General features: G+C 39.8%; 1 protein-coding gene across 1 annotated transcript in view; it reads left to right on the top strand.

Moving 5' to 3' along the window:
• The window catches only part of si:ch211-212o1.2 (uncharacterized protein LOC492735 homolog), a 51,154-nt gene extending 24,128 nt beyond the window's left edge, over positions 1–27,026 (top strand). The window contains exons 4-6 of the mRNA XM_041997488.1: positions 12,772–12,916; positions 19,093–19,305; positions 22,918–27,026. Coding sequence (XP_041853422.1) covers positions 12,772–12,916; positions 19,093–19,305; positions 22,918–23,039 — 480 coding nt within the window. The 3' untranslated portion in view covers positions 23,040–27,026. The remainder of the gene's footprint in view (positions 1–12,771; positions 12,917–19,092; positions 19,306–22,917) is intronic.
• Positions 27,027–27,867: the final 841 nt, after the last annotated feature.

The following is a 27,867-nucleotide window of genomic DNA, read 5'->3' as shown; positions in this document are numbered from 1 at the left end:
CTCGCTCCACATGCTCCACACTCTCGCGGTATAAAATGCCGCACCATGCAGGTCCAAACAAAACTGTGGTGCAGCTGTAACGTGACGCACACACACCCGGTATAATTCCAGTGTAACAGAGAGCTGCCATAAGGCGCTTCTGGGACGCTTCTGACATGCTTGTGGCGCCTGGTGTGATCCAAACTGTTGAATAAAATGGCCACGAATAGCAGTGGAGGCAAATTGAAGTTGGGAAACAGAACACAGCATGTCTAACTGCCTAGTTTCTCTTTGCTCTCCTCAATGTCTTTAAATAGGTGCTCCAGGGTGCCATCTCAGGACCTCTGTTATTTTCTATCTGTATCAATAATGTTTAATACACCTGGTAAACACTGTGTACCATTTTTATTCTCACAATATGGTACTCTATTGCTGCTCTTCCTTAATTAGCTAGAAATTAGCCACTTTAAAGCCTTGAAGCTCTGCTGGATCACCAGCACCCGCGAGGGCTGTTGCTTATATTGTCAACATTTTCTCAGGGACGATAGTGTGTAACTCCGTGGCATAAATTGTGATGTAAAGCCTACCCTTTAGGTGATCTACGGAAGTTTTCCAGGCATTTATATCCCGTCCAGGAGGTTTACAATCCAGCCACTAAATGTAGTGTTTATTCAGAGACTCTATCTGGTAAATCCACAATGATGCATGATAACAGCATTATTCATCACATTTTCATCATAAAAAGATCACTATCACTATGTTGCTAAGAGACTCTATTTAGACCTGGAAATGAGGATGAAGCTGCTTCCTGTCAAACTTTCCACCAATCAGAGAGCTTAAATTGACAGTAATGTTCAATCAGGAGCCACACAACTAGAAAATTAAATGATATGATTGGATTTAGTCTCTGCTGGATATTGATCTAGTTTTTATTATTTGATGAAAATGCCAGTAAGTGTCATCATAGTTTTGTCCTTGTGCATGTGATGATTGTCTTATATTTATCAGAGGAAGATAGGTATTTCTAAGAAAAACTATTAGTTAATGAAGTTAACCCTGGCCATTAAACTAGTTTGTCCTCAAATCTCCGTGAACCTGGCCAGTGTGTGTTTAGTAGTTGTGAATGTAGGAAGGGTTGAACTTTGTTCCAGGGGAATTAGCAGGTGGAGATGATCTGAGCTTTGTGACATGGTGCATTATCCTGCTGGAAGTAGCATCAGAAGATGCTACACTGTGGTCATAAAGGGATGGACATGGTCAGCAACAATACTCAGGTAGGCTGTGGTGGTTAAACCAGGCCACGTTGGTACTAAGGGGCCCAAAGTGGGACAAGAAAATATCCCGCACACCATTACACCAGCAGCAGCCTGAAGCGTTGATCTAAGGCAGGATGGTTCCATGTTTTCATGATGTTTCTCGCTCCAACCTTAGATTGTACCAGCTGCCAGGTACACCTAATACCGTATATGGACATAGAGGAGAGCTGTCAAGCGAGGAGTCTTTCGTGGGACTTTTAAGCCCCTTTTCTTCCTTCAGTTGGCACCAACATTCAAATGCTTGACCTATGTTCACCCTCGTCCTGCTTCCTTTTTGGTCCGCTTTAATTAAACATGTAACGGGTAGATGCCATTTGTAGACAGTGCTATTGGTCTGACAACTCCTGAGCTCCGCCTCACATGACATCAACCTACTAATGCTATTGGCTTAGAATCCTTTAGTGTAGATTTTGGCATTGCAACCAAATGTAAATATTTATATATTTTGGACCCGTCAGAATTTATAAAACGATTATTTATATACTATATTTTTTCTTTCAAAATAATAGTTTTATTCTGCACCCCTCAAGATGTTTTTTCGATCTATTATTTTTGAAAAATTAAGTGTTTTCATGAAAAAGTTGTAACTATGACTTTTAAAGACAAAAATATAGCCGTCATCCATGATAGCAGTAGATAGCAGACTGATAACAGTAAAATGCATAGTTTTCCAATGAAATTAAAGATCATTGTAAAAACAGAGTCCATGGCCACTCATGGCCAAGGAGGTGGACTTTCTTCATCAGACCTGTTTTTTCCTGCCTCCTGTCTGAAAGGACATCCCCAAATAAGTAAATTATATCTTCACAGCAACCAGAGCTGGATGTATAATCCTGGTCTAAAGTAGCTTCAGATGTCTGATGAGGAAGTGTGCTACAGTAGAAGGTAAAAAGTGAACCTGAGCAGTGTTGCAGGTGTTCTAATAGAGGTGTTACACAGGTAAATATCTGGATGGATTGGCATTGGATTCCGAGTCTTTTAGCTGAGTTTCTGCCTGTCATGTTGGTATGTTACATGTTAGTATTGCTGCTTCTTCTGTACTCTAATCTTCTGGATCTCTAGTCGTGAAGACGTTAGTATGGTGCATGTGCTTCTGTAATCTGGCATCAGATGAATGTAACATAATAAATGGGAAAATGGATCGTGCTCATATAGTGTTTTTCTGGTCATGTTGATCACTCTTGCACTACATTTCCCATTCAACCATTCACTCACACACTAGCACTCCTATTGTTATGTACTAAGATGCTTTCCTCTATCATACACATTCATTCCCCGATAGACACATCAGGAGGCAACGTGGGGTTCAGTGTTTTGCCCAAGGACGACTGCTCTTCCTCCTAAAATACAGCTACCCACAACTCACCTCCATGTTTCTATTCTGTGTTCAAGTCTAACGTTTACTTTATTTGCAGTTTTTTGTGTTTTTTTTTCCAAGTAATTTAAAATGTGTGAGATTACTTTTTAATGACTCTGAATCACAGAGGAAATAAATGTCCCTTCAGACTCAGTGTCCCGTCTCTCCCGGGGCTGCATCACCATGGCAGCGTAGTGGTTACATCCTTTTCTCCAGAGCCGTAGGACAGCCATAGTAGCCTGGGAATTAAATGTCACTGTAGAAGATCTTCTTGTAAACAGTAATCTCCACGGTTTTCAATACAGAACACACACACACACGCATATGTGTGATGTGAGTGACCTCACCTTGAATCTGCACAACTTATCACCGTACAGTGCTGCAGGACAAATGCAAGATGCATGCACAATAATTAACATGTGACCACTTTCGTAACATTAACACACGTTGGTCCATTTTGCTCAGCCAATTAGAGTAAAGGTTATCCTCATTTCATCCAATTAAAATCAGGTGATCAGGTGCAGCATGCAGATTGGTTCACAAAAGCATTGTTTTGATTAATGGGATGAGATTTGTGTGTGTGTGTGTCTGTGTGTGTGCATGTGTTTTGCATCTACTGATTTTGTATTTATGTATTATTCATAAATAATGATTTGTTGAAATGTTAAAGCTAATGTGTATTTTGAGAGCTGAAGCTCTCCAATTATAGGAATTATTATTCATGCTGCACATGTTTATCGTCAGTGCGTGATTAATAATGTTGCCGTATTATTCACAATTTGATTAAAATTCATGTAATTTGCTCCTTGAACTTTGTGCTGCAAAACAGAAAATGTCTTATAAATGCTCGTTATAGAAGCTGAATATGAGCTTGTGTATCATGTCATTGTTATAACAACGCACTCTTTTACTTTTTTCTTTTCGTTTTTTTTTTTTTTTTTTTCATAGGGAGTCATCAGAGTCAGCTTTCTGATGCTTGTTTACATAATTAAAACTGTTGATGTTTTCATCTCATTTGATGCTGACAGGTTTAATAATTTTTTGTGGTTTAAAGTTATAATTTTTCTCTCTTTGAACTTTATGCAAAAGTTAGTTTTATTTTATTTACCCTCATGTGACCACGTTGACATTTGTAAACACTTTATTACATCTTTTTAAATTAAATTTAATTCAATTTAATTATTCACTGATGTCGTTATTTATGTGACGTGGGCGGCTGCCGGATTAGTCAGTATGTATACATATATAGTTTTAGGAATTGATATTAGATTTATTACACTTGAATCCATTTAAATAGATTAATTCTTTTAACCCAGCTGTACCTGTGGAACAGCGACCCCTTGAGGACAGGAGGTTGACATCCCTGCATTGCCTAGCAACCGTACCAATGTAAAGGATGCATGGGAATATGCAGCCTGTGACATCTGACATCATCTGAAACAGTCGTACCTATCTGCCTCCGTAAAGGGAGCGTAAATGAGGCTTTTTGAGTTTGGAGTCAGAATTTAAAGGTTGAGCCAATTAATACTGGAGCCTGAAACAAACAAATAAAAACTGTGGGTTATTCTGTGATCTGTGCCAGATACATCAGTCTGTTTAGAGTTATCAGCTCTTGTGTCTGTTGCCATTGTCTTCTGGTTTGGATCTGATGTTGGGGATCCTGTCGGAGTCAGATACCATCGTGTATGACTTTTTAAATTCTGTTGATTCTAGTTGGAGCAGTGATTCTTGTCATCCTGTTGTCCTTGTTGTGTTTGCTGAATGCGTTGTGTGTGTCGATGTTTATGTATGATGTACTGAGGTTTGAGGTAGTTACCGGGACCAAAAGCACAGCAGCATTCACAGATTTGCATGGTATGCGGGACGCTGTAGGAGACCTCTAATAAAGACTTTTACTGGAAGAGAAGAATGGACTTTTGCTGAGAACAGAGGGGTGATAATAGACCAGTGGAAAATTAAGTGTGTTTATGTGTGTGCTTACAAAAAAACTACACTACAGTTGTATTTTGTGTGTGTGTGTTTAGAGGCTGAGAATAAAGCCAGCCTGTGCTCCCATTTAAGGTTAGTTTGAATATGAAAGAGGAGCACGAAGCAGAACACCTGAGGCTAATAGTGGCTGCTGTTACAGAAGAAACATTTGAAGCTACTGTTGTTCTTACTTATTTGTTTTTGGTTGTTTTCTGTAAGTCTTGTGTTTGCATGTCCTCGTCTTTACTTTGCGTCCTGTTGTCTTTAATAGTTGAGACCTCTCTAAGGAGCTGCTCAGGTTGTGAAACAGAGACGGTGTGGAAACATTAATTCATGTTGTTTTGTACATGTTGACTTCAAATCTTCATCATATAATCCCAACCAGTATAAGGCTGCTACCATACAGTTGTAGTGTAACTGTGTCCTGCTGTCGGAAACTGCTTTTTATACAACCACAGTCATATTCAGACGAAGAGCTTCTTGGACATTTAGCTTCCAAAGAACACCTTTGCTCAGCTGTGAAAACAGCCTATAAAGTGTTATCACAAGGGCTGTGAATCACAAGTCTGATCACCAAACAACACATTAATTAACCCTCTGGTGACCCTCGTGGCCATATTAATTGTGGCCAATTTTAATATTTTTTTTTCATAAATCATTTAAACAATGTCCATCTCTTTTTAATATTGTAACCCTTTAAATGCAGTTTGAATATTTGAATTTCTGCCTCACTGATTATAAAAACAAACACAAACTGAATTCTTCCCCATGTAATAAATATTAGAAGGATGAGTCTGATTGGTGGTGATTACAGTTGCATATGTGAAAGAGTAGCAACAAAGTTAATTTGATTCCATTTGTGGTTTTTTTGTGTTCAAAAACCTCCCTCATGGCAAAAATGTACATGGGCAAAAAACTGCTTTCACCATACAACAGTATTTTTATTTTATTTTTTGGTCATAAATCACTTGAGTACCATCAGACCTGATCAAAACCAACAAACATTTAATCATTTAAAGACTTTTAACCCTCTAAATGCCAGTTGAATTATTTAAATGATTCATTATCCATTTAAACAAAATAAACAAACATACAATACATGAAATATTTTCTTTAAATCAGATATTACGGGCATGGGGCTTTGATTGTTTTAACCAAATTGGATATGTCTAAGATCAATAAAACTCATTTGATGTCATTAGTGTGTTTTATTTAGTATCGGCTGCTTCCTCTGGTGACCTTCGTGGCAAAAAGTGTCCCATTGACATCCATTTTAAATACACATTTTAATCTCACTGTCATTACAGTTTAGAAGTATTAATTTTTTATGTCACATTTGGAAGAAAGTTGGGATATTTAACAATTTTACTTCATTCCACCAGATTAAACTGGTTTCCGGTCATAGGCAGACGCAGGGAGTGTTTTATAAGATGGAAGTCTTCAGTCATCTTTGGAAATGAGAACTTTTTGACTTTTACTTTTCCAGACTATGCTTGCTTGGTAAAAATTTCTCCTGACCGGTGATACTTCTATTCAACGCTGTTTAGTTTTCTTACATATTTGATAAGCAGGGGTTAAATTGCATCATACCCAATAATTATTTCTCACTTCTTAATTAAAAAATGAGTCTGGTACAGGGACTACACACACAGGCACACACACACACACACATTTTAGTACATGACAATGAAAAAATAGACAGACATTAATATTGTAAATTCAAGCTCTAGTAATGTCTTGGAAAATGCATTTAATTGCATTTCAATTCTAAACAGTAGAAAAAGAAATAGAAAACATCACTGGCCCAAATTAAACAGCAGTTAAAGTCATTTTAAGTATTTTAACTAGCAGCTCCAGCTATTCTCTGGCTAAGAGTCTAGAACATGTTACACAACTTTTAATTTTTAAATGTTTTCCTCCACACTCTTCATTAATAGGCGTTAGTATCTGACGGTAAGCCAGGACGGGATCAGCAGTGTTTCATGTCCAGTCTGTTTCATGTCCCCTAATTTGTATCCCAGAACCTGTTTATGATTTCTCTCGCTACATTCATGGCCCCTAAATGATCAGACCTGTGTCTCCAACATCTGCACAGCAGGAATAATTTAGAGAAAATGTCCCCTTGTTTCCATGACAGTAACATGGATCTGACTGACATGAGACTGATAGATATTACTTACTTTAGCTAGTGCGTGCAAGAACAACACTTTTGGGTAAATATGTGCCAGTATGAACCATGAACTACTAGTTTCCCTCTTCTAACCTGAACGATAAACAAATGCAACAAGAGAGATGGTACTAACGACAGAAAAGCTGATCAGCTGATCACCGAAGGGGGGCTCTAGCCTGCACTGCCACATTGTGTCTACAAAAACCACCGAAAAGGTAACGTTTGTGAAAACTACGTGAAAAGAACTTTTTTTTTTTTTTTTTTTTAATGCGAGGAAAGTGCAGGTGTTGAACCCTCTCACTGTAAAATGTGGGTGTTAAACAGGGTACGAATTACAGGGTAGCTAAGGGCTGCTTGGCTCCCCTGAAAGGTACAGGAGCTCCCCTGAAGACATTCAGCTAATACTTTGAGGGGGAGCCCTAAAAATCGTTCACTTTCAGGTTACATTTAATTTTTCAAAAAGGTTCCTGATGTGTCTTGAAAAGAAAAGCATTAATTTGTCATCTTTGTGTTTTATTCATTTTTTTTAATTAATTAAATCCTCCAAATGTGATACGTTCCGTTTTCTTTCAGCACTGTAGACAGTAGCGTTGTTTGTAGCGTGCTGTGAGCGTCCACTTTATATGCTTTCTTTTGTGGTTGTTAAAAGACCTTTTCATCCCTGTTTCTGATTAAACAAACTGCATACAATAGTAGCAGATGTTTTTTGTAGTAACCATATTTTTGTAGTAACCAGCTTTTATATGTATGTATGTATGTATGTGTGTGTGTGTGTGTATATATATATACTGTATATATATAGTTAGAAACAGTTCAAATATTGCTTGGCTCTGATTTTTTTTTTTTTTTTCTCCACAACAACAAAACTGCAGCTCTGTCTTAAAAAGAGCATCACAATTTCCCTGTAGTGGTTAAAGCAATTCCTTGGCGAGGCTCCGGGCCACGCTGTATTTCTTTAGTCGTCATGTCTTTGAGCTTTAATTGACTCAACAAGGATTTAGCAGTCCTCTAATGACACCACTTTAAGGACAAAGTCATGCTCATTAGTTCCCAATGATGCTCAATTCACACTGAAATTTACCAGATGTGCTTCCAGTTAAGGGATATGTTTGAAGATCCTGCCTCCCTCTCAGTTTTACTGCACCAGCACTTGATTTTCTTTCTTCTAGCATCTTTAACAAACATCTATTTCCCGGAAAGGCTCTCATTTAAATGAGAGTTAACTGAATGGCAGATGAGCGTCTGAGTGATGGCATAAACAAAAGATTTGGTCCTAAAAATGGAAACAGAAACCATCAGAAAGTGAGAAGAAGACTTAGTTAAATAAGAAAAAATGGTTGGAAGGACAAAAAAAAAAAACGGGGTGGAAGGGCATGTAGTCCCAAGCGGTGTGGCAGGACTGGTTGCTGGGGTGATGGACGATGTGAGCTGGTGATTAAGAGACGTCGTGCGAGGCAGGCCGTTAAACGGTGTCGGATTAGAGGACACACAGCGACCGTCGGCCCGCCGTTAACTGGGCGCCGCCCTGCTCTGCACGACCTCCGTGGCTTAGCCGGCCTTTCATCTGGCTGAGGGCTGCGGTGAGAGGAGGCAGTGATGGGAGAGGAGAGCTGGGAAGGGGGGGCAGCAGACGGGAACTGAGATGGACACGTAATTACTAAGATATCAACAGATAGGTGCCGTTAGAAACGCTGAAAGGATCAACAATGTTCACAGATAGGCGGCGGCCATTGTTCCAAACAGCTAACATGACAATAATGAGTCTTCACACTGATGTTTCCACGTCTACACACACACACACACACTCACACACACACACACTGTGCTGAGGCACATGCAAACCTTCCTTTTTTACTTTTTCCACCTAGGGAAATAAATTACCTTTATGCTGTGTGTGCCTGTGGGTGTGCTTCTCTTTGTCCTCTTTTAAACTTCTGAGATTCAGATTCAGTCTTTCATTTGAGACCCCCATGCTCTCACAGACAGGTGTCTGCCTCTGCACAGCACAGGTGGGGTTTGTGAGTGTGTTTTGAACCTCATTTTTCCATTTTTCTGTGGCGTCTGGGTCAATTCTGTGTGTGAGTGCTCTTTTCTGCTTCATTTGGATGCTGAAAATGTGCTCTTGGGTACTTTGGCTTTGACGAGTGAGCTGAGAACGTATGCATGTTAGTTTTATCCAGCGGGGTGCCTCGGTGAGGACGGTGAGGAAGCGTCATCTGACCCCTGAAGTGGCTGCAAACTTTCTCCAGGTGTTAGAGAAATGTTCTCCTGCTGTTTTAACTGCCTCCTGTGATTTTATTGTTGAAAATTTTAACAGTAGACTTCAGTCAGCCCTCAACATTCTTGCCCCACAAAAAACTACATCCATTTATACTAAACCTATAGCCCCATGGAGGAATGAGGAACTGAAGAAAATTAAGAGGAAATGCAGGATGGCTGAGAGGAGATGGAGAAAAAACAAAATAACAATAAATTATCAAATTTACAAAGATCAACAAAAAATATACAATAACGCCCTTAGGAATGCACGAGATAATTACTTTTCAAAAATAATCAGTAACCATAAAAACAACCCCAAAATCCTCTTTTCAACAATAGATAATATCTTAAATTCAGATTCTATTATATCCAATTTTAACCCAACACATGCTCTATGCGAGGAGTTTGCAGACCACTTCGTGGGTAAGGTAGACACTATAAGACGTGATATTTTATCCTTTCAAAATAACATTATTTTAAATACATCTGAGTGTCTGCCTTTACCGGAGGAAACACTGGACAGTTTTGCCCTGGTTAACGCTGTGACACTTGATAAGGTTTTCTCCTCAGTGAGGCCTACCACATGTCTTTTGGACCCAATCCCAACTTCGTTTTTTAAGTCATTTTATGCATCTTTTAGAGACGAGCTTTTAAACATTATGAACTGCTCTCTTCAGACGGGGGTCTTCCCTGCTGCCTTTAAAGGAGCTGTGGTGAGGCCCCTGCTGAAGAAGGGGGGTTTGGATTTTAATGACCTTAATAACTTTAGACCGGTGTCCAACTTACCATTTTTAAGTAAAATTTTAGAGAAACTAGTTTTTATTCAGCTCGCTGATTTTTTAAACACACAGAATGTCCTTGAGAAATTTCAGTCTGGGTTCAGGGTGAACCACAGCACTGAGACGGCCCTTTCTAAGATTTTAAATGATCTTAGATTAAATTATGACTTAGAGAAGACAACAGTGTTGGTTCTCCTGGATCTAAGTGCTGCTTTTGACACCGTTGACCATACTATTCTTTTATCTGGTTTAAAGCAGCTCGGCCTCTCTGGTACAGTTCACAAGTGGTTCACCTCATACCTCACAGACAGGACATTTATGGTAAGCATGGACACCTACTCCTCTAGGGTCCGGGAGATCACATGTGGTGTGCCCCAGGGTTCGGTTTTGGGCCCAGTGCTTTTTAATCTATACATGCTCCCTCTTGGCGGGGTCATCAGGAGACATGGGGTCAACTTTCATAGCTATGCTGATGACACCCAGCTGTACATCTCCGTGTCTCCTGATGACTCAAGGCCAATGGATGCTCTTTTTAACTGTATTTTAGACATCAAATCCTGGATGGCAGAAAACTTTCTCCAGCTTAACCAGGCCAAAACTGAGTTTTTAGTCATCGGTCCTGAGGCCCAGAGAGAGAAACTTTTACCTAAACTACAATCAATGTCTTTTAATCCATCTTCACAAGTAAAAAACTTGGGCGTGATTTTTGACTCTGAGCTGACTTTTATTCCCCATATTAAGAATATTACCAAAATAGGTTTTTATCATTTAAAAAACATTGCCAGAGTGCGCCCAATTCTCTCCCGGGCTAACACAGAGATGCTTATGCATGCTTTTATCACAAGTCGTATTGACTACTGTAATGCCCTGCTTTCTGGTCTTCCCCAAAAAACCATCTCAGGTTTACAACTTCTTCAGAATTCAGCAGCACGTGTCCTGACAAAGACCAGAAGGCGGGCCCATATTACACCCATTTTACGATCACTGCATTGGCTCCCTGTGTGCTTCAGGATCGATTTTAAGGTCATTTTATTAGTTTTTAAATGTCTTAATGGTCTTGGACCTTCTTATCTCTCAGATTTGCTTTTACCCTATGAACCCTCGCGATCCCTGCGGTCCTCCGGCAGTAGACTTTTAGTCATTCCTAGGGTCAGGACACACACCCACGGGGAGGCGTCGTTCCAGTGGCGCGGCCTTCACCTGTGGAACAGTCTGCCGGAGGACCTCAGGGTTGCAGAGAACATTCAGGTTTTTAAGACTCGGTTGAAGACCCATCTATTCAGCTTAGCTTTTAGTTGATATTCAGTTATTTAAGTCTTAATTAGTTTCGTATTATTTGGTTTTATTACTTCTGACGTTTTATACACCGATTGCTCTTTTACTGCCTTTTATTGTTTCTGGATCCTTCCAGTGTTTCCTCTACGGGGGTCCGTCTGTACTGGGGGTGGTGTCCGGCTGTGGCTGATCGATGCGGTGGGACGTACGTCTTGGCGGTGGGGGCTGGTGTCTCAGCCAGGTCTCCCCGGGCCGCCGTGCTCCTGTGTCCCTGCAGTTGCAGAAACTTGGCAGAATACTGTCCCACCCTTGGTGCAGATGGATCCCCTTCTGATGAGGTTTCCTCATTTGTCCATCTGCACCTGGCATCATGTACTTTGACTTTGAAGGAGTGTGTGTGCGTGTATGGGGGGTGGGGGGTGAGAGTGACTGTACGGGAATGTTTTTAAATGTAAGGCGCTTTGAGCCACAATCTTGTACGAAAGGCGCTTTATAAATAAAGTTTTGATTGATTGATTGATGTTTTTAATCTAGATTTGTGAAGACAAAACATTTGAGATACATTCTCTGCAATGAGTAGACGGTATGTGATGAAATTTGATTAGTCCATGTTAAAGGATATAAAATGAATAAACTCTGGCCACTTTAGCATGTCCACCTTCTAGTACCAGGCTGGACCCCCTTTTCCTCCAGAACTGCCTTAATCCTCTGAATCATAGATTCAACAAGGTGGTGGAAACATTCCTCAGCTCCATATTGACATGGCAGCATCACACAGTTGCTGCAGGTTTGTGGCGAGGACTCGCTGTGAAGACTACGTCTGTCGGCTGAGAACTGGGATTTATATCGGCATTTTCCTCAGAAGAATGTGTCTAATTTTGTGGTGGATGTATGAAATTTGAACAATTCAATAGGAAAAAAGCCAAAAAAATCCATTTATCTTTTTATTTTAAAGACTTTTTTTGGTTCTAGAGGTCTTTATTGGACAGAAAAGAAGCTGCTCTGATTTTCTGGCATCGTTTATCAGTCGGTATATTCTCAGCCTGATGCTTCACCAGAAACAGATGAAGCTTGTTTAGTTTTTTCTAGAGCAGCGTATTTTTTCTTTGGTTTCTGCTGGCCTCTTAGCCTCTGCTGAACTTCGGCTTCGTTAGATCAGGTGTTGGAGCGGTCCAGATGCATCAACTCTTATCCAGATTTTCTTGTTCATTTGGCTCAGGAGCCATGAAAAACTCTGTGGTGAGAAAAACAAATTCCACCCACATATGAACAAATTCCACCATATTTCTACAACTAATATCGAATTTTGTGATTCTGTCTGTTTTGCACATCATTGAAATCATAGGGCCCTATAAAGGAATTCCATGTGTTTGATCCATATTTCTCAATTTGGGTCTTTGATCATTTAATTGGTGTATCAGTGTAGATCACGATATCTGTACACCCCTAGATAATTGGTAGAAAGTGGATTAATCTACAGATTGATGTAAAAACTGTGTCTCAGTCGATTTCCATTCAAACTCAGTTAATCATCCAACTTTAAAGTCATTCCTTTGATTGCCTGTCTTATAGAACATGACTTACAAAGCTTAGATGGTGGAGGAATACGCAAAGGGAACTATTTTATCTGTTTATAGTGCATGATTTTCCCTGTTTCTTCCTTTGCAGGCATTTATTCGACCGTTCAGGGAGCACCACATCGATCCAACAGCCATCACTCGCCACGACTTCACTGAAACCAATGGCGACAACTGTATGATTCCCATCCTCCCGCTGGCTCACATGGCCTACAAGTTCCTCACACACACACCAGGTAACTCACACACAAGTTGAGCACAGGCAAATGTTATCTTTTTTTAATCCAATGCAGAAAAATTTGTCAGTTTTTAATGTAAAAAAAAAAAATCTTTAAAGAGAACATAAGGACTTGAGAAGGTCAACTAGGCACTGGAACAATCTGTAGTAGTGTCTTAGTGCAAGTATGTGTTAAACTGTGTGAAGTTGTGGGGCAACATGGGGCAATTTTGCTGGTAATCATGAGCACTGACCCTGCGAGTGCAGAGCAGGGAGGGAGGGACAGGAGGAAGAGGATCAGCAGGAGAAACGGAGAAAGCTGTTATCAGGGAGGTGACATCTCCACCTGTCATGTCTGCACTTCGACTTGAGCTTAAAGGTCACTAATGGGAGGAGAGCAGGGGAGTTGACATCAGTTAGCCGGGTTAAAGGCGACAGTACATACGGTGCTGCAGGGTTAAGCTGTTCGCCAGCATCTGGAACTGAGCACCTCTGATAAAAATCAAGTTAGCTGGATGCTGAAGGGCAAAATAAACAACAAACAGGATGACATGTAAACTGTGAATGCAGTGAACTTCCCACATCACTGCATCATCGTGACTGAGTCTATAAAACAAAGTGTCATCACTTCCATCAAATTTAAACATTAAAGCAGTTTGTGTTATTATAGAAGAACAAAATGAAGCAGCATCAAAGGGATCAGAGGCAACACAGCTCCAACTTCTCCAGCTTCACTCTGCATCTCCGCTTGCAGACGGGATGTTTCCAGAAGAACAGTCCATCACACATTTAGGGGAAGATAAAAAAAAGTATATAAATAGATAAGCTACTAACTGAATATGTTAATGCTGTTCATGTTAATAATGTTAATAATCACAATAAAATAATAATGATAATATAAACATTAATATTATTATAACTATTATTATTATTATTGTTAAATAATGATAGCAGTAATAGTTATTATGATATTTACTACCAGCAACATGATTAATTAGTGATGATTAACATGATTAATGGTTAGTTTTGCAATATTTTGATGAATAAATAAACAAAAACTAATAATTTAATAAATAATAATAATGATAAATAATGACAATAAATATTTACTACTAGGAAATCTCATTTATTTATTGTTTGTTTATTTATTGCTAAAATTTGTTATGTTCACTATGACAATACAAGTTAAAAATACCTTTAAAAAAACAACAAAAAAAAAAACAAACAAACAATGAAAGTCTTGTTAAATAATGTAAAAGGAGAAAATGAGGTCGTGTTAATGTTTAAATCAGGTCTCAGAGAAATGTCCATTGTCAGAAATGATCTTATTGTAAAAAAAATCCAGACGGAAAAAAAAAGGATGAAGAGGAACTAGAGGAGAGGGCCTTAGGAGGAAGAGGATGATGAGCGAGGGACTGGGGGGGTAGAGAACAAGGGAGAGGGGTGAGCTCCGTCTGCGGGTGACATCCACACTTGTCATGTCAGTCACTGCAGGGAGTCATGAGGTCACAGAACGGAGACGGAGACGCCGTGACATCTACACCTGTCATGTCTACACCTGAAGAGGTTATCGCTAAGAGTTTGAGACAGCGGCTGAGAGCGCTTGGATGAGAGGGGAAGCAGGAAAGCACACGGGGTGGGGGCAGCGCGGGGTCACGTAGCGGTGAGATGACATCTAAACCTGTCATGTCAAGCGGTCACCAGACAAAGACGGAGGGAAAGGTAAAGAGGCAAAGCTGACATCTCCAGCTGTCATGTCTGCACTTGAACTGGGGTCAAGAGATTGTGGTTTTAACCAGAAAAGAGGGGACGAGGGGTGGAGGAAGACGACGAGGACAGCTGTAGGTCATGCCCACAGAAGACTCGTGTGAATAACAAGAGTTGTAGCAGCGGGACGGTCGTGCTGCAGCAGAGGTGGACTGATGGGCCGCGTCCACATTCAAGTGCAGCTCAGGCGTCAACAATAGTTTACATGGATGTAATATTCCAGAAATGTTGTGTACAGCGGCTCCGTGGTGAAGCCTGACGTGGTTGTCATCCGTCACATGAACCTCAGGAGGGATGACAGTTACAGCACGTAAAGTTAACATGACATCTTCAAGATTAAACTCGAGCTCAGACAATGACACACATTCATGTTGTTTTTTATTTATTTAAAGGTTTATTTCAAGTAGAAAGTGCACATTAATAACCATCACAATGTAAATGTACCACAATTAGCCAAATGACAAATAAATATGTATTTTACTTAGTCTCCCTTCCAGGTACCTCCACATGTTATACACCATTGGAAAGCTAAGATTCTTGAGATGTCAATAATGCATACCATTCCAGGCTACAGTCATCACTGTAGATTCAGTAATAACTTATTTCAGACCTGTCGCAAATGCAATTTCTTTTAGAAGCTGTAGTGTACTCCAGTAGAAAATGATGCTGCAACAAAAACGCCCCTGTGGCATCAGCAAGGGGCCAGTAAAAATAGTCCAGTAAAAAAGTTGGGTAAAGTCTTTTTAAGGGGTTATGGGTTTTTTAAACAAAGAAAAGATGGGAATAGGAGAAATGGTGCTGTCCTGAGCTCATGCTATCAAACAGTATGTGATGTGGGAAACAGTCATTGAATGCATGTACACTGCAGCCTGCATGGACATGCAGTTATGCATGTATCTAAAGTTGGACTGAACAATCGCTGACAAACCTTTTTGGTTTGAGCCTTATATGATGGTGTGTTGTCAAATGCTACTCCAAGATGTTTAAGCTCAGACACTGCCTGCAGCTTTTTACCATCAACAAATATGTCTGGTTGCTAAGGAACATGCATACTGTTTTAGATGCATTTGATTGTAAATGGTTTTGTTTTAACTGTGTGGTAATGTGTTGCATTGCAGCTGCGACCTGAACTGCGCTGTTGCTGTGGTCCCAGTGTCAACTGCGTACATCTGGGAGTTAACTCCAAGATTTTCATGTTGTGTAAATAAAAGTGGACCCAGTACGGATCCCTGTGCAACCTCTGTAGGCACGCTGAGTGGTTATGACTGAGAATTTTACCCAGAAACAAACTGACTGATTAATATGAACTAATCCAATTAACAGCATTTTAAAGGCTGATACTTTCTACAGAAGAATTCAACCTAATTTTAGTCAATCAGACACTATTCTTTGGTATTAAATATGAAATATGGTGGCAGCGATTGACTGTTACTTTGCAGGTTTGCAGAACTTGAACATTTAGAAACTGAGAACTGAAAACATGCCACGTGCACGAGCTGCCACATTATTAGAAAAGCTGACAAAGGCTTTGGGACAATTCCACCTCTGGACTTTTACACCTTTCCCACACTGTGACCAAATCCTACCCAGATGTATTTGGCAAATCAGACTCTTATTTTTTTAGATTTCTATACAGAAAGGGTGAAATGTGCTTCTCTCAAGATGTAGACAGTAATAATAATAATAATAATAATAATAACAAATCTTTTTATACCACTTTATAGATCACTTAATGTTAACTGAAACATCTAATCAGCAAATCACATGGTCCTAACTCGCTGCATTTATTCATGGAGATGTGGTCATTTCCTGAATGTAGTCACCTCTGAAATGTCTAAAATAAAAATGTGGTTTGATCATAATAAACTACCATTAAATATATAGTAAGTAAAAGAAAATTGCTGTTACTTAGAAACTGTAAAAGAAATGCATATGTACAAGTTTGTTGAGAGCAAGTTTCTTGATGTAATACTGGATGATGGAATCAGATGGAAATGTTTCAAGAAGCATTTATATTCTTATATTCTCTTCATACTCTCTGTTACTGTGAAAATTTCCAAACTGTATAAGAATAATTCATCATTCCGGTTACTTAGACCGTACACCTCCCCTCTTCTGCTGGCAAACATTAACATTCACAGATCTAGTTCATTTTCACACCTCAGTACTCATGTATGAAATAAACAAACTACTCCCTGACACCATTTTAACCTTTTAAAGCCTGAATTTATTTACAGTTGTATAAAAACAAAATAAATACAGGGAACAAAATCAGGGGAAAAAAGGAAAAAGACTGGAATAAAATTAAATACAAGTAAACATTAAATAATCATCTATTGCAATATGTGCCTGATGCCAAAGAACTCGTCCAAGCCTTCGTCTCCTCCAGGCTGGACGACTGTAATTCTCTCCTCTGTAGGAATTTTTAACAAAAGCCTCCAGAAACTCCAGTCCAGTGAGACTTCTTAAAACAACCAAAATATATGATCACATCACACCGGTTCTAACTTTCCCCCCACTGGCTCGCTGTCCACACCAGAATACTGGACAAGATCAGTCTTCTCACCCACCAGGGTATCCATGGAAACGCTCCTCAATACCTCACAGAACTGCTCACCCTACTCATCCCTTCTTCACATTCCCAGGACCAAACTGGGTTGATTTCGTCATCCAGTATCATCCAGTTTTACACCAAGAAACTTCCTGTGCATACATAAATAAGAGAAATGAATTAGATAATATATAAACAAAGTGGTTTATCATAAATTTGCAACAGGTGTCAAAGTATTAAAACTTGTCGGAAAAGATAAAATGAAAACTTCTGGGAGGAGTTTAACTGCAAACATAGATCCATTAACTAGAGTAAAAACCTTCAGTATCTCCCTCTGTGGCGTGAATTTGTGGAACGGATCAGGTAAAAAACTAAAGCAAAATTTAAATCTGACATGACTGTGTCTAGAGGGGAAAAACAGTTTATTTAACAAAGGACTTGTTTACCGAAGGCAAAGTCCAAACAAGGACGTCCTCAGAAAGGCACAAGGTCAATTCAGGATCAAAGGTCAAGAGATGATAGTTCAATTTTAGTTCAGTAGAGGAATAACTATCGCAGGAGTGGGCTGAATACCTCATGGATAGTTGTCAGACTGGCGAAGAGTGGCTGTAGAAACCGGGCTTTAGTCTGGAGGGTTGGATGGGGTGATAGACAGCCGCTGTGCAGCAGTCCCGTTGAGCCATCAGCTGGATGGAAAGGGAGAAGGGTGAGTGAGGCCCCAAGCAAGCCAGACACTGTAGAAAGAAAAAAGACAGGACAAACACATACCCTTCAGGTGATCTACAGAACTTTTCCAGGCATTTCTATCCCATCCAGGAGGTTTACAATCCAGCCACTAAATGTAGTGTTTGGTAGATCCACAATGATCCATGATAACAGCATTATTTATCACATTTTCATCATAAAAAGATTACTGTCACTACTATGTTGCTAAAAGACCTCTATTTAGACCTGGACATGATGATGAAGCCACTTCCTGTCAAACTTTCCACCAATCAGAGAGCTTAGATTGACAGTAATGTCCAATCAGGAGCAGCCAAAGATCAACCAGTGAGCAGAAAGTTCTATGTGTTTCTGAAAAGAAGAAAAATAATGCTCCTCTATGGCTGGAATAAACTCAAGAAGATGTTTCTGATGCACTGTGGTGCCACAAAGCAGCTGAGCTGGAGTTGGTTTAGTGAGGATAGCAGGTAAATAGTAGCAGAAATAACTGGAAAACTCACTCTGAATAAATATTATGAACCCCCCTGACCCTTTCTGCTCTCTTACTGACTCATTTTGACTCACTCAATGAAAACGGTGACATCATGGTCTACTCCTCAGCTTTCAGCTGAGCTTTACCTGCGTTTGAATATGAAATAAAACACCACACACACATGGTCCAGTCCCAGGATGCCGTGATGGGAATGATGTGTAGTTCTTCTTTTTTTCAGAATGAGAGTGGGAATAAAGGGGAAGGGGGGCTTTTTAAATGTTTAAAGTAATGGTTCATGTTTATGTTTGAACATCAGTTGGAGTTTTACTCTGTCTCTGTAAAAAGAGACAGAGTGAGATTTCTTCCTGCTTGTGGAACTAAATGCTGCACTGAAGTTCAAAAAGAGAAGTAATTCACCTTCTGATTCTCAGATTTTAGGATTAATGGAGGATGTTATGCTACAAACTGTCACACACTCTTTTCACATCATCTCATCTTCCAGATCTTTCTCCTGTTTCCACTCCTCATCCTCTTCATCTCTTCAAGGCTCTCCTCAGCATCCTCTCTGTGGGAGTTCTTCCCTCCTCATCACACTGAACAGTTTGATCAATTATTCTATTAACTCTCTTCTTCTCCTCTTCCTTTTTCTTCTGTGTAAACGTCTGTCTCCGTCACCTTTCAGAGGCCTTGGCGGCGTCCTACCCCTGGGACTGCTACATCTTTGCCTTGGCGGTGTTCGTGACGCTGACCAATCAGATTCATAAGTGGAGCCACTCCTACTTCGGCCTCCCACGCTGGGTCACGCTGCTCCAGGACTGGCATCTGGTGTTGCCACGGAAACACCACCGCATCCACCACGTCTCGCCGCATGAGACCTACTACTGTATCACTACAGGTACGACACGGCGTTGCGTCTTTCACAGCGCCGCCTCTGGCCGAGGCTGCTGTCGGCGGCCATGTTGGATGATTATAATTGAGGCTGATGATTTCACTCTTAGTTCTCAGCAGATTTAAAGAAGATGGCGGCTGTCGTCTTCTTATAAATAACTAAAAGAAACTGTGTGTGTGTCTTCAGAAAGGCCTCTCTCATAGACCCACGTTCAGTATTCTGCATGCAGCTGGGTGAGAGGGAGGATACACGAGGGGGTTCAGCTTGTACGTCACCCTGCGCCCCAGTGGACGACAGATGTGTGGCTGTACACTCACACACACTTTTGTACATCTGCATACTCGAGCATCTGCGTGTGCACTAGTCCTTTTGACCTCCTCTTCAGTTTCTAACCTGTGTGGGGTGGGAGATGGGTTGGCAGTGGTGATGGTGGGGGTTTCCCACTGGGGACTGCGTTGGCCCCCTGCTCCCGCTGCCTGGCTGCCTGGCTGCCTGGCTGCCTGGCTGCCTGGCTGCCTGGGCCTGGCTCGGATTCCTCGGGGACCCGCCTCGCTGCCTTTGTGTTTGCCACCGGCTGACAATCCCCATGTATATTTAATGCTAACCTGCTGTCTGTTCTAACAAATAGGACTTCACAGGCAAGGGGAGAGGCGGGTGGAGGACAAGGGAGGATGGGAACGGGAGGTTGGGAGGGGGTGAGGAGAGGTTAGGTAGGAAGCAGGGATTGGTGGGAATGAAAAGAAAGAAGGAGTGGAAATGGAGAGAGCGACTAAAATCAAACAAAAACTCTGGCTGCTTTAACGTCTTCAAAATGAGAGAGGGTCACCGAAGGGACACACACACACACATCCCTGCAGCTATAGCATGCGCTCTATACAAACACATGGTGGGTGTGATGTGCTGGCGTGCGAGCATCAGACGGGGGGAGCTTAAACACACACAGCCCATGTGGATGTTTCAATTTGCTTCTTGTGTCTCTGTGTGTGTGTGTGTGAGATTTAACATGGGCTTTAAGAGTATAACTACACTTGTGTTGTGTAGCTACATGTAGATGCATGAACGTGTGTGTGTGTAGTGACAGCACTGAGATGGATTTTCTTCTCCAACATCGAGGGAGCTGCTTCTAAAGGAGTGATGCTTGTACATGAATGTAATGTGTTTAGCTGAGTGTGTGTAGGTGTGTGTGTGTTGTACAGTCATGCTACACTCGTGCACAGTATGTGTATTTTAGCTTGCAGCCCTTCAGATGCCTTTGTTCAAACCAGTGTTTTGCAAGTTTATGCTTCATTCAGTTGCAAATGAATGGTTTGTGGTCATAGTTCACCATTTCAATTTTGAGCTAGTTGATAGTTAAGTTCGTTTCAGTTTTTTTTTTTAATACGCCCGTTTTTTAACCCTTTTATAACACTCTAAGCGCCAAAGTCACAAGCACCAGCCCATGTCCCCATGAAGAGAGCTGTGTGTGTGTGTGCGTGTGTGTATATGTATAGTAAAATACGTCTGCAAAATTACTGTAGAATATATATATATATATATATATATATATATATATATATATATATATATAACCATAAAATCCAATATGAACCATAAAATCAGGTTGATATTAAAGATTTTTTTCTAATTGTCAGCATGCCCTAGCAACTTTGAAAGGTAAAAAATTAGGTTAGAACTGAGAATGAGGCTGTTGGGAGTAGGGCTGCAACGATTACTCGACGCTGTCGACAAAAAAAAAAAAAAAAAACTACACAGTGAGACATCGTCTTCTAATCCTATCTCTGCTGAGAGTTGCACAATGCACATGCGCAAAGAGAGGGGAAAAAATGCAGAGTGAGACTTCGTCTTCTTTTTTATCTCAATTCAATTCAATTCAATTCAATTCAATTCAATTCAATTCAATTCAATTCAATTCAATTCAGTTCAATTCAATTTCTTTATTGTCCCCAAAGGGAAATTGATTTCGCAGCTAAAACACACACATAGGACAGGCATCACAACAAAACATCAGCAAACAAAATCAGAACCGAAGGCATATGTCAAAAAAAAGAGATTCTCACAATTCAAAACATTAAATGAGCTTAAAAAACATTAAATGAGCTTAAAATAAGTTAAATAGAGTCACAGCTAAAAACTAAATAAAACAACTCTGTCACCTTAGGCCATTGCTGTTAAGCAATTTAACAGCAGTAGGGACAAATGACACTTGAAGTCTCTTTGTCCTCCCCAAAGTGGCCTTGAAGCGACGGCCAGAAGGTAATAAAATGAACTCATTCTGGAGAGGGTGGCTCGGGCAGTCTAATATAGAATGGGCTTTCCTCGCCACATTTTTATTAAAAATGGCCAAAAGACCCTCCTGCTGGGATCCAGAAACTTTACCAGCAGCTTTGACTAAACGACCTAAGCGGTTTTTATCTGCCAAACTTAGGCTCCCGAACCAAGCAATAATACAAAAGGATAAAACCGATTCAATTACACTTTTGTAAAAAAGAGACAACATTTTAGTGCAAACGTTAAAAGACCTCATCTTTCTTAAAAAGAATAACCTCTTGTGAACCTTTTTTGAGGTCTCAATGTGAGACTTAAAACATAATTTGTTGTCGAAGACCACACCCAAGTATTTATAATTGTCTACCTCTTCAATGGCTGAGAATTGCACATGCGCCATAAAGTCCGCTAGGGGAAAAATATGGTGCTGGACCAGGGAGGAAAACCGCGGCGGAGAACGTTACAAGTCTGGAATAACTTCACGTTAAACTTACAAAATAAATTAAATACATGTGAGATTTGTAAAGCGGACCTTGTGTACCACGGAAGTACGTCTGCAATGCTCGAACATTTAAAGAGGAGGCACGTCGGACTTACTTAACAACCTCATGCAAGATTTCAAAGCTGAAAGTGAAATAAGATCCATTTAATAATCATGAGATACATAATCCGATTGGTCGACTAGTCATTTTAATCGTCGGTGACTAATCGACCATTAGAATAGTCATTAGTTGCAGCCCTAGTTGGGAGGATGCCTTGCCCTTTCCAAATGGCTTTTTTCCAATGGTGAAGACCTGCAGATATCCTCTCAAACTGGATGGATGCTTCAACTCCATTTCTCTTCTCTTCAAAGTCGATGAGGCTGCTATTTAAGTGCAGGCAGACATAACTTACTTAGAAATGTTAGATTTTAACTGTTGGAATTCTCAGATATACATCCTGTGTACATCCAAGCTAAATCTAATGCAAATGGTCTTCTAGCAGAAACAAGGATGTCAGTAAATATCAGATTGTTACCTACTGATTCTCTGAATTATTGAATTATGACGTTACTTTGTTTGCTTTTTATGCAATGTGAGCTGATACGCCATGTTTTTATGATTTATTTGTTAATTTCAACATGTTTTAATCTTTTCTTTTAAACATTGTAATCGCTATATGTTGCATTTTATTGTGTTAGCATGTACAGATGGCTTTTCTATCGTCATGAGCAAAAAAAATGTCGCAAATGACCTTAAATATGTTTTTAACTAGATTTGGAACAGAACATTGTTCCTCTTTAATTCTTATCCTAAATCTCCTAACATCCTCCTCCTTTCTCCACGTCCACATTTTTTTTTTTTTACTTCCCAGGTTGGTGTAACTATCCACTGGACCAGCTGGGTTTTTGGAGACGGATGGAGCAATTGATTGAACATGTGACGGGGCAGAAACCGCGATCAGACGACCTGGCGTGGGCCAAGAAGACCGACTGATGGACCAACACAGCGACACCAACACCAGAGGGATGGATGTAGGGATGGGCATGTAGATGCAAACACACATTTTAATCATGTCTCTGTGCTTCTTGCTTTTTTTGGCTCAAGAGCAAACAAAGAAACCATGAAAAAAAGAGAAAGATTCTGGATGTGCTGCAGACAGTTCTACCACACAGGAAGTTAAAGCGCTACCAGCTGAGAAGGCTCTGCTGTAACCCCCCGTCTAACCAATGAGGTGTGCTGGTGTGGGAGGTTTCTGGAGGTTGGGCTCTCCAGAAGTGAACCCAGGCTGCCTTAAGCAGGCGGTTTCTTACACCACACACTCACACATTAAAAACACACAGAGAAGGAATTTAACAGTGAAACAATCAGCCACCGTCTCTGTCTCTTTTCGTCGTTTGCTTGTGTCATTTTTTTCTAATGTTTAGTTGTTTTGTTGTATTTTTCTTCTGGAAAATTCCCTTTAGAAACTTTGCCGCCTGTTTAAAATGATTACAGCTGCATTTACACACACAAGAAGGTGAAAATCTGATGATTGTGTGTGTTGGATTTTGATTTCAGAGTTAAAAAGTCTAAACTTGTAAGCAGTCAGGTTGCAGATGAAAACTCCCACAGTCCATCTTTATTGTTCTGTCATTTCTGATTGATATTTCTTTACTTTCTTTATTTTTTATGGATTCTACCACATGTATAAATGCAAGCACTTCTAAATGAATCTCTTGCTTTAAAACTCACCACTTGGATCTTTGGATTCATAGAGAAGTGGGATAGTTTATGGAAGTTTCTCAAGAAATGATATCCAGTTGAGTCTGCATCACATTTAGAAATGTAATAAGTTAGTTTTATTGAAAAATAGTTTTGTATGTTGTCTCTCTTTATGTGCATAACTTACTGCTGTTGACTAAAAAGGGAAGAACAGCCTGGTTTTTATCTTTGTTGATGGACAGAAAAGGGAGCTGAGCTTCCTTGTGAAATGTGGGTAAAGTAAGTTGGTGAAAGGTGTAACGTAGGTGAAGAATCTGAGGATCTTTACTGATCTCACTGGTCAGGGGCTTTGAGTGTTTGTTGCCTCTACTGCTGCTTGACAAAGTTGAACTTTTTAGTTTTCAAGCTATGCTCGCAAAGCAAAGCCACAGACCCAGAATTCAGTCAGACGAGGTGAGATGATGCTCCATTTAAAGTGGGAATCTGGTCTAAGACAATCCTGTAAAATTATGTTTTAACCTTTTTTTTTCTTTTCTTTTTTTTCTTAAAATACCCCCCTAAAATCCTTTCCTATGTGTGTAAAAAAAAAAAAAAAAAAAAAAAAAAAAACAGGTTTTCATTTTTAATAAGTTCAGTATAATTCAGTTTGTACAACAAAGTCACCTCATGTCTGTTTTATAGACAGTCCAATCCATTCTAGTCCTATTATAATCCAGTTAAATCCATTCTATGATCCACATTAGTCCAGTTTATAATAACTGTGTTCATAGAAACCAATTCATAAAAATAACTACTTGGCTAAGGAAACCAAAGGATGGCATCAAATCTTTGATCCTCCATCCTGTGCATGTACAAGGCCGCAGTGGAGAGGAAAAATTACACCGGTGGGGGATGAGGGGTCAACAAGCACCATAACTCCTTAACACACCTGCTGAGATGTCCAAGATGACATCAAAATCTTTTGCATAAATAGTCATTTATGACTGAAACATGGCTAAAGATCTTTGCAAGGTTTTTAATGGCTTTGATTTAATATTTGGGCCAAAATTGTTAGATTCAGGTCTTGACTGCTTGTTTATGAGCAGGTTGAACGTGCAGCCACAGAAAAACTGTTGTTGAGCTTGTGGTTTTAAAAGAATATAAAGTTGGTTCACTCGGTACAAAAGCATGGTTTACATTGTGCAGGAATGTGAGCAAATGAGTGCGAGTGTGAATCTGGTCATCAATCCAGTCCAACATGAAATTCCAAGTGATGGTCTTGTCTCATCTATAAAATACCTTTTAGATTCTACTGGTTTCCTTTGTTCCATCAGATTTGAACTTTTTCACTGTTTAGCTGAGTTTAACAAAGTTAATCGTGTAGAGGGCTCGGGAAATGAGAAATGTACCATACATCACAGTAACTAAGTCATTGTTTCTGATTTAAAACAAGACCTGATGCTCACTGGTGGACTAGGTCAGACCAGGTGGAATAGGTTTACCAGGTCAGATGCAGCTGTTCTGTATCTGACCTGGTAAAGATTAAAGTCACCGGACTCGCCAGCTGTTTCCCACCAGCTAGCAATCGATTCACTGACCAGCTTCTTTCCATATGACATAGTATTCCAGATATTCCCAGAGATTAACATAATCCCAGAATTCTCCTTGAGGTTTGATTCAAGCTTGGACAGCTACTTATTATAATGAATTACAATCATTAGCAGTGCAGTCTGTACTGCCCCCTTTTGGTGACTCTTTGGTCTATTTCATTCTTTTCAAAATAGATAATCAATATAAATCTGGTTAATATTTCTTTATTCAGGTCTTGACTGAATAAAAACCCAACTAAGACTGAGCTCTGATTCTACCATCCAACTCTCAACTTCATTGTTTCTTTTAGAAGTTAAGAAGCCACTAGCTTAGCAGCTCCTTTCACGCTGCCTGTTTAAGGCAGGATGGATGTTTATTTGTTTCCCATTAGTTTGTGTTGTCAAGCCTCTGAATGGTCAGCATAGATGTAACTCACACTAAGTGGTTCTGTGAAACCAGCTTGCTGTGTGTAAGCACACACTGATGCAGCGCCGAGCCACTTCGGTTCAGTCCAAACAACCAAAGTTTAACAGCAACATCTTCACCAGGAAACTCTGGGTTTTTGGTGCACGTATCACACAATAGCTTTGTGAAAACATCTGGAAATCCCTCCAGTGAGCACACAAATATAACTTGAATATAATTAGATTTAGATTTGAGCCCAGCAAGCTTTTCTTTCTTTCTTTTTTTAGCATCTGTTCTACGCTAAGCCGGCTTCTAATAGATTCTTAGCGACAGCAGCATGTGGCCATAGTAATCAGCTACATTTGCTCTGCTGATGCAGAAGTAGAGGCAGAACTGAACTGAAACGCGGGATTTGGATGACAAGCTGGTGTTTGTATATAGATTTAGATTCTGGAGCCGTTGTAGACAAATCACTGTAAGTGATTTAGTTTTAATGGGGAAAAACTATTTAATGAAAGAGTTTAGTGTGTTTAAGAAGCTCTGATCACCAAGATGTGATTATTTTGCTATAGTTTAGAAAAGTGACCATTCATTCAGCATTTTAAGGTAATTCATTAAGTTTGAAATGGATTTTTCTTGTGTTGCTCGTAGATTACGTTTTTTTCCTACACGTAAACTCTTTAAAAGCAGCTGGAGCTGTTCTGATTGTGGCATAAATTTGGATTAGTTTGTGAAGAAAAAGCTTGTGAATCATTTTGCGATGCATATTTGACCGCAGCTGTAAATATTAACGTCAGCATTGTGGACCTCTGAACCTGCAAACGAGAGACTCGTTACAGAAACGCATCAGGCAGTTCTGACGATGTGAAAGGAAAATGCCACAACGCTGACACTTCCCAACTCTCTGCTGGAGAATAGCTGCTTGACTTGTAGTTTTTATTTCCTGGCTGATAACAAGGTTCAGTAATAACAGCACTTTACTGTTTTACAGAGTAAATGTCTGAAAATGTCCCTTAAGCAGTTATTCACTCTTCACACACATTCAGAGACTACGTCTCATCTGCATGCACACTCAGAGTAAATCTCTTTAATGCAGTCTCACACACAAACACACACTCATCTGTTCACAGGTCACTTTGTTTTTCTTGTTTTCTCTGGCTTTATAATTTTCTATTTTTTTATTAATGGATCAAGCCTTGTATACTTAAATTCTGACGTTCCATCTTGCAGCTCAATGCTTGCTGCTCGTTTGCCTTAATGTTTTTATCTGCTACTTGATTTCAATAAAGATTTAGTAACTCCAAACTCCTCCCTGTTTTATTTTAAATGTGTGGGAAGGTATTTATTTTCAGCCAAAGAGTGGAAACTAAAGCGATCTGATGGATCCAGATGATTTGGATCTCTGACCTGGACGTCTGCTGAGAGAAGCAGCCTGTTTCACATGACTTAAATGCAGTTTTATTTCTGGTCTATTTGACTTCAAAATTTTAAGTAGTCTGTTGATTCACAAATATTTGCTGAAAAAAATGGGGTCATATGGATGAAAAACAGCACTTTTGTTTATCATGAAAAAATGTTTTTTTGTTAGAAATGCAAACATGCTGAAGGTAAAAGCCACTACTGAACCTCCAGCGCCCTCTAGTGTCCACTATGTGTCACCTCTTGATTTTGGAAGTGTGTTTGATCATATTCTTCTCACTTATTACTCAGATAAATAGATGGACACAAAATGTTTAATTTCTCTTTTTTTATCTCCACAATTTGACAGATTTAAATGTAAATGAAGCAAAAAAAAAAAAAAAAAAAAAGTTCAGGCAAGTTGTAAAATCAGAAATAAGTGCAGGTTTTTATGTGCGTGTGTGTTTTTTTTTTCTTTTCTAAGTGTAAGAGTCCTGTTATTTCGTCTCACAATAATTCTCTGTTTAGTAAATGATTCATACAGGCATTTGAAATCTTTGAAAATTGAGGGGACTCTTTAGACAGTCATGTCTTATTCTTCAGAAAAGCAGATGAGCTTCCCTAAAGACATTCAACTGATACTTAAAGGGGGAGCCCTAAAAATAGTCCATTTTCAGGTTACATTCAGTTTTGCAATAAGGATCCTGATGTTTTTTGAAAAGAATAGCATTAATTTTTCAGCATTGTG

The sequence above is a fragment of the Melanotaenia boesemani genome, chromosome 10 (genome assembly GCF_017639745.1).
Source record: "Melanotaenia boesemani isolate fMelBoe1 chromosome 10, fMelBoe1.pri, whole genome shotgun sequence".
Classification (NCBI taxonomy): domain Eukaryota; kingdom Metazoa; phylum Chordata; class Actinopteri; order Atheriniformes; family Melanotaeniidae; genus Melanotaenia; species Melanotaenia boesemani.
The sequence above is the reverse complement of the archived record's forward strand: the minus strand, read 5'-3'. Positions and strand labels throughout refer to the sequence as shown.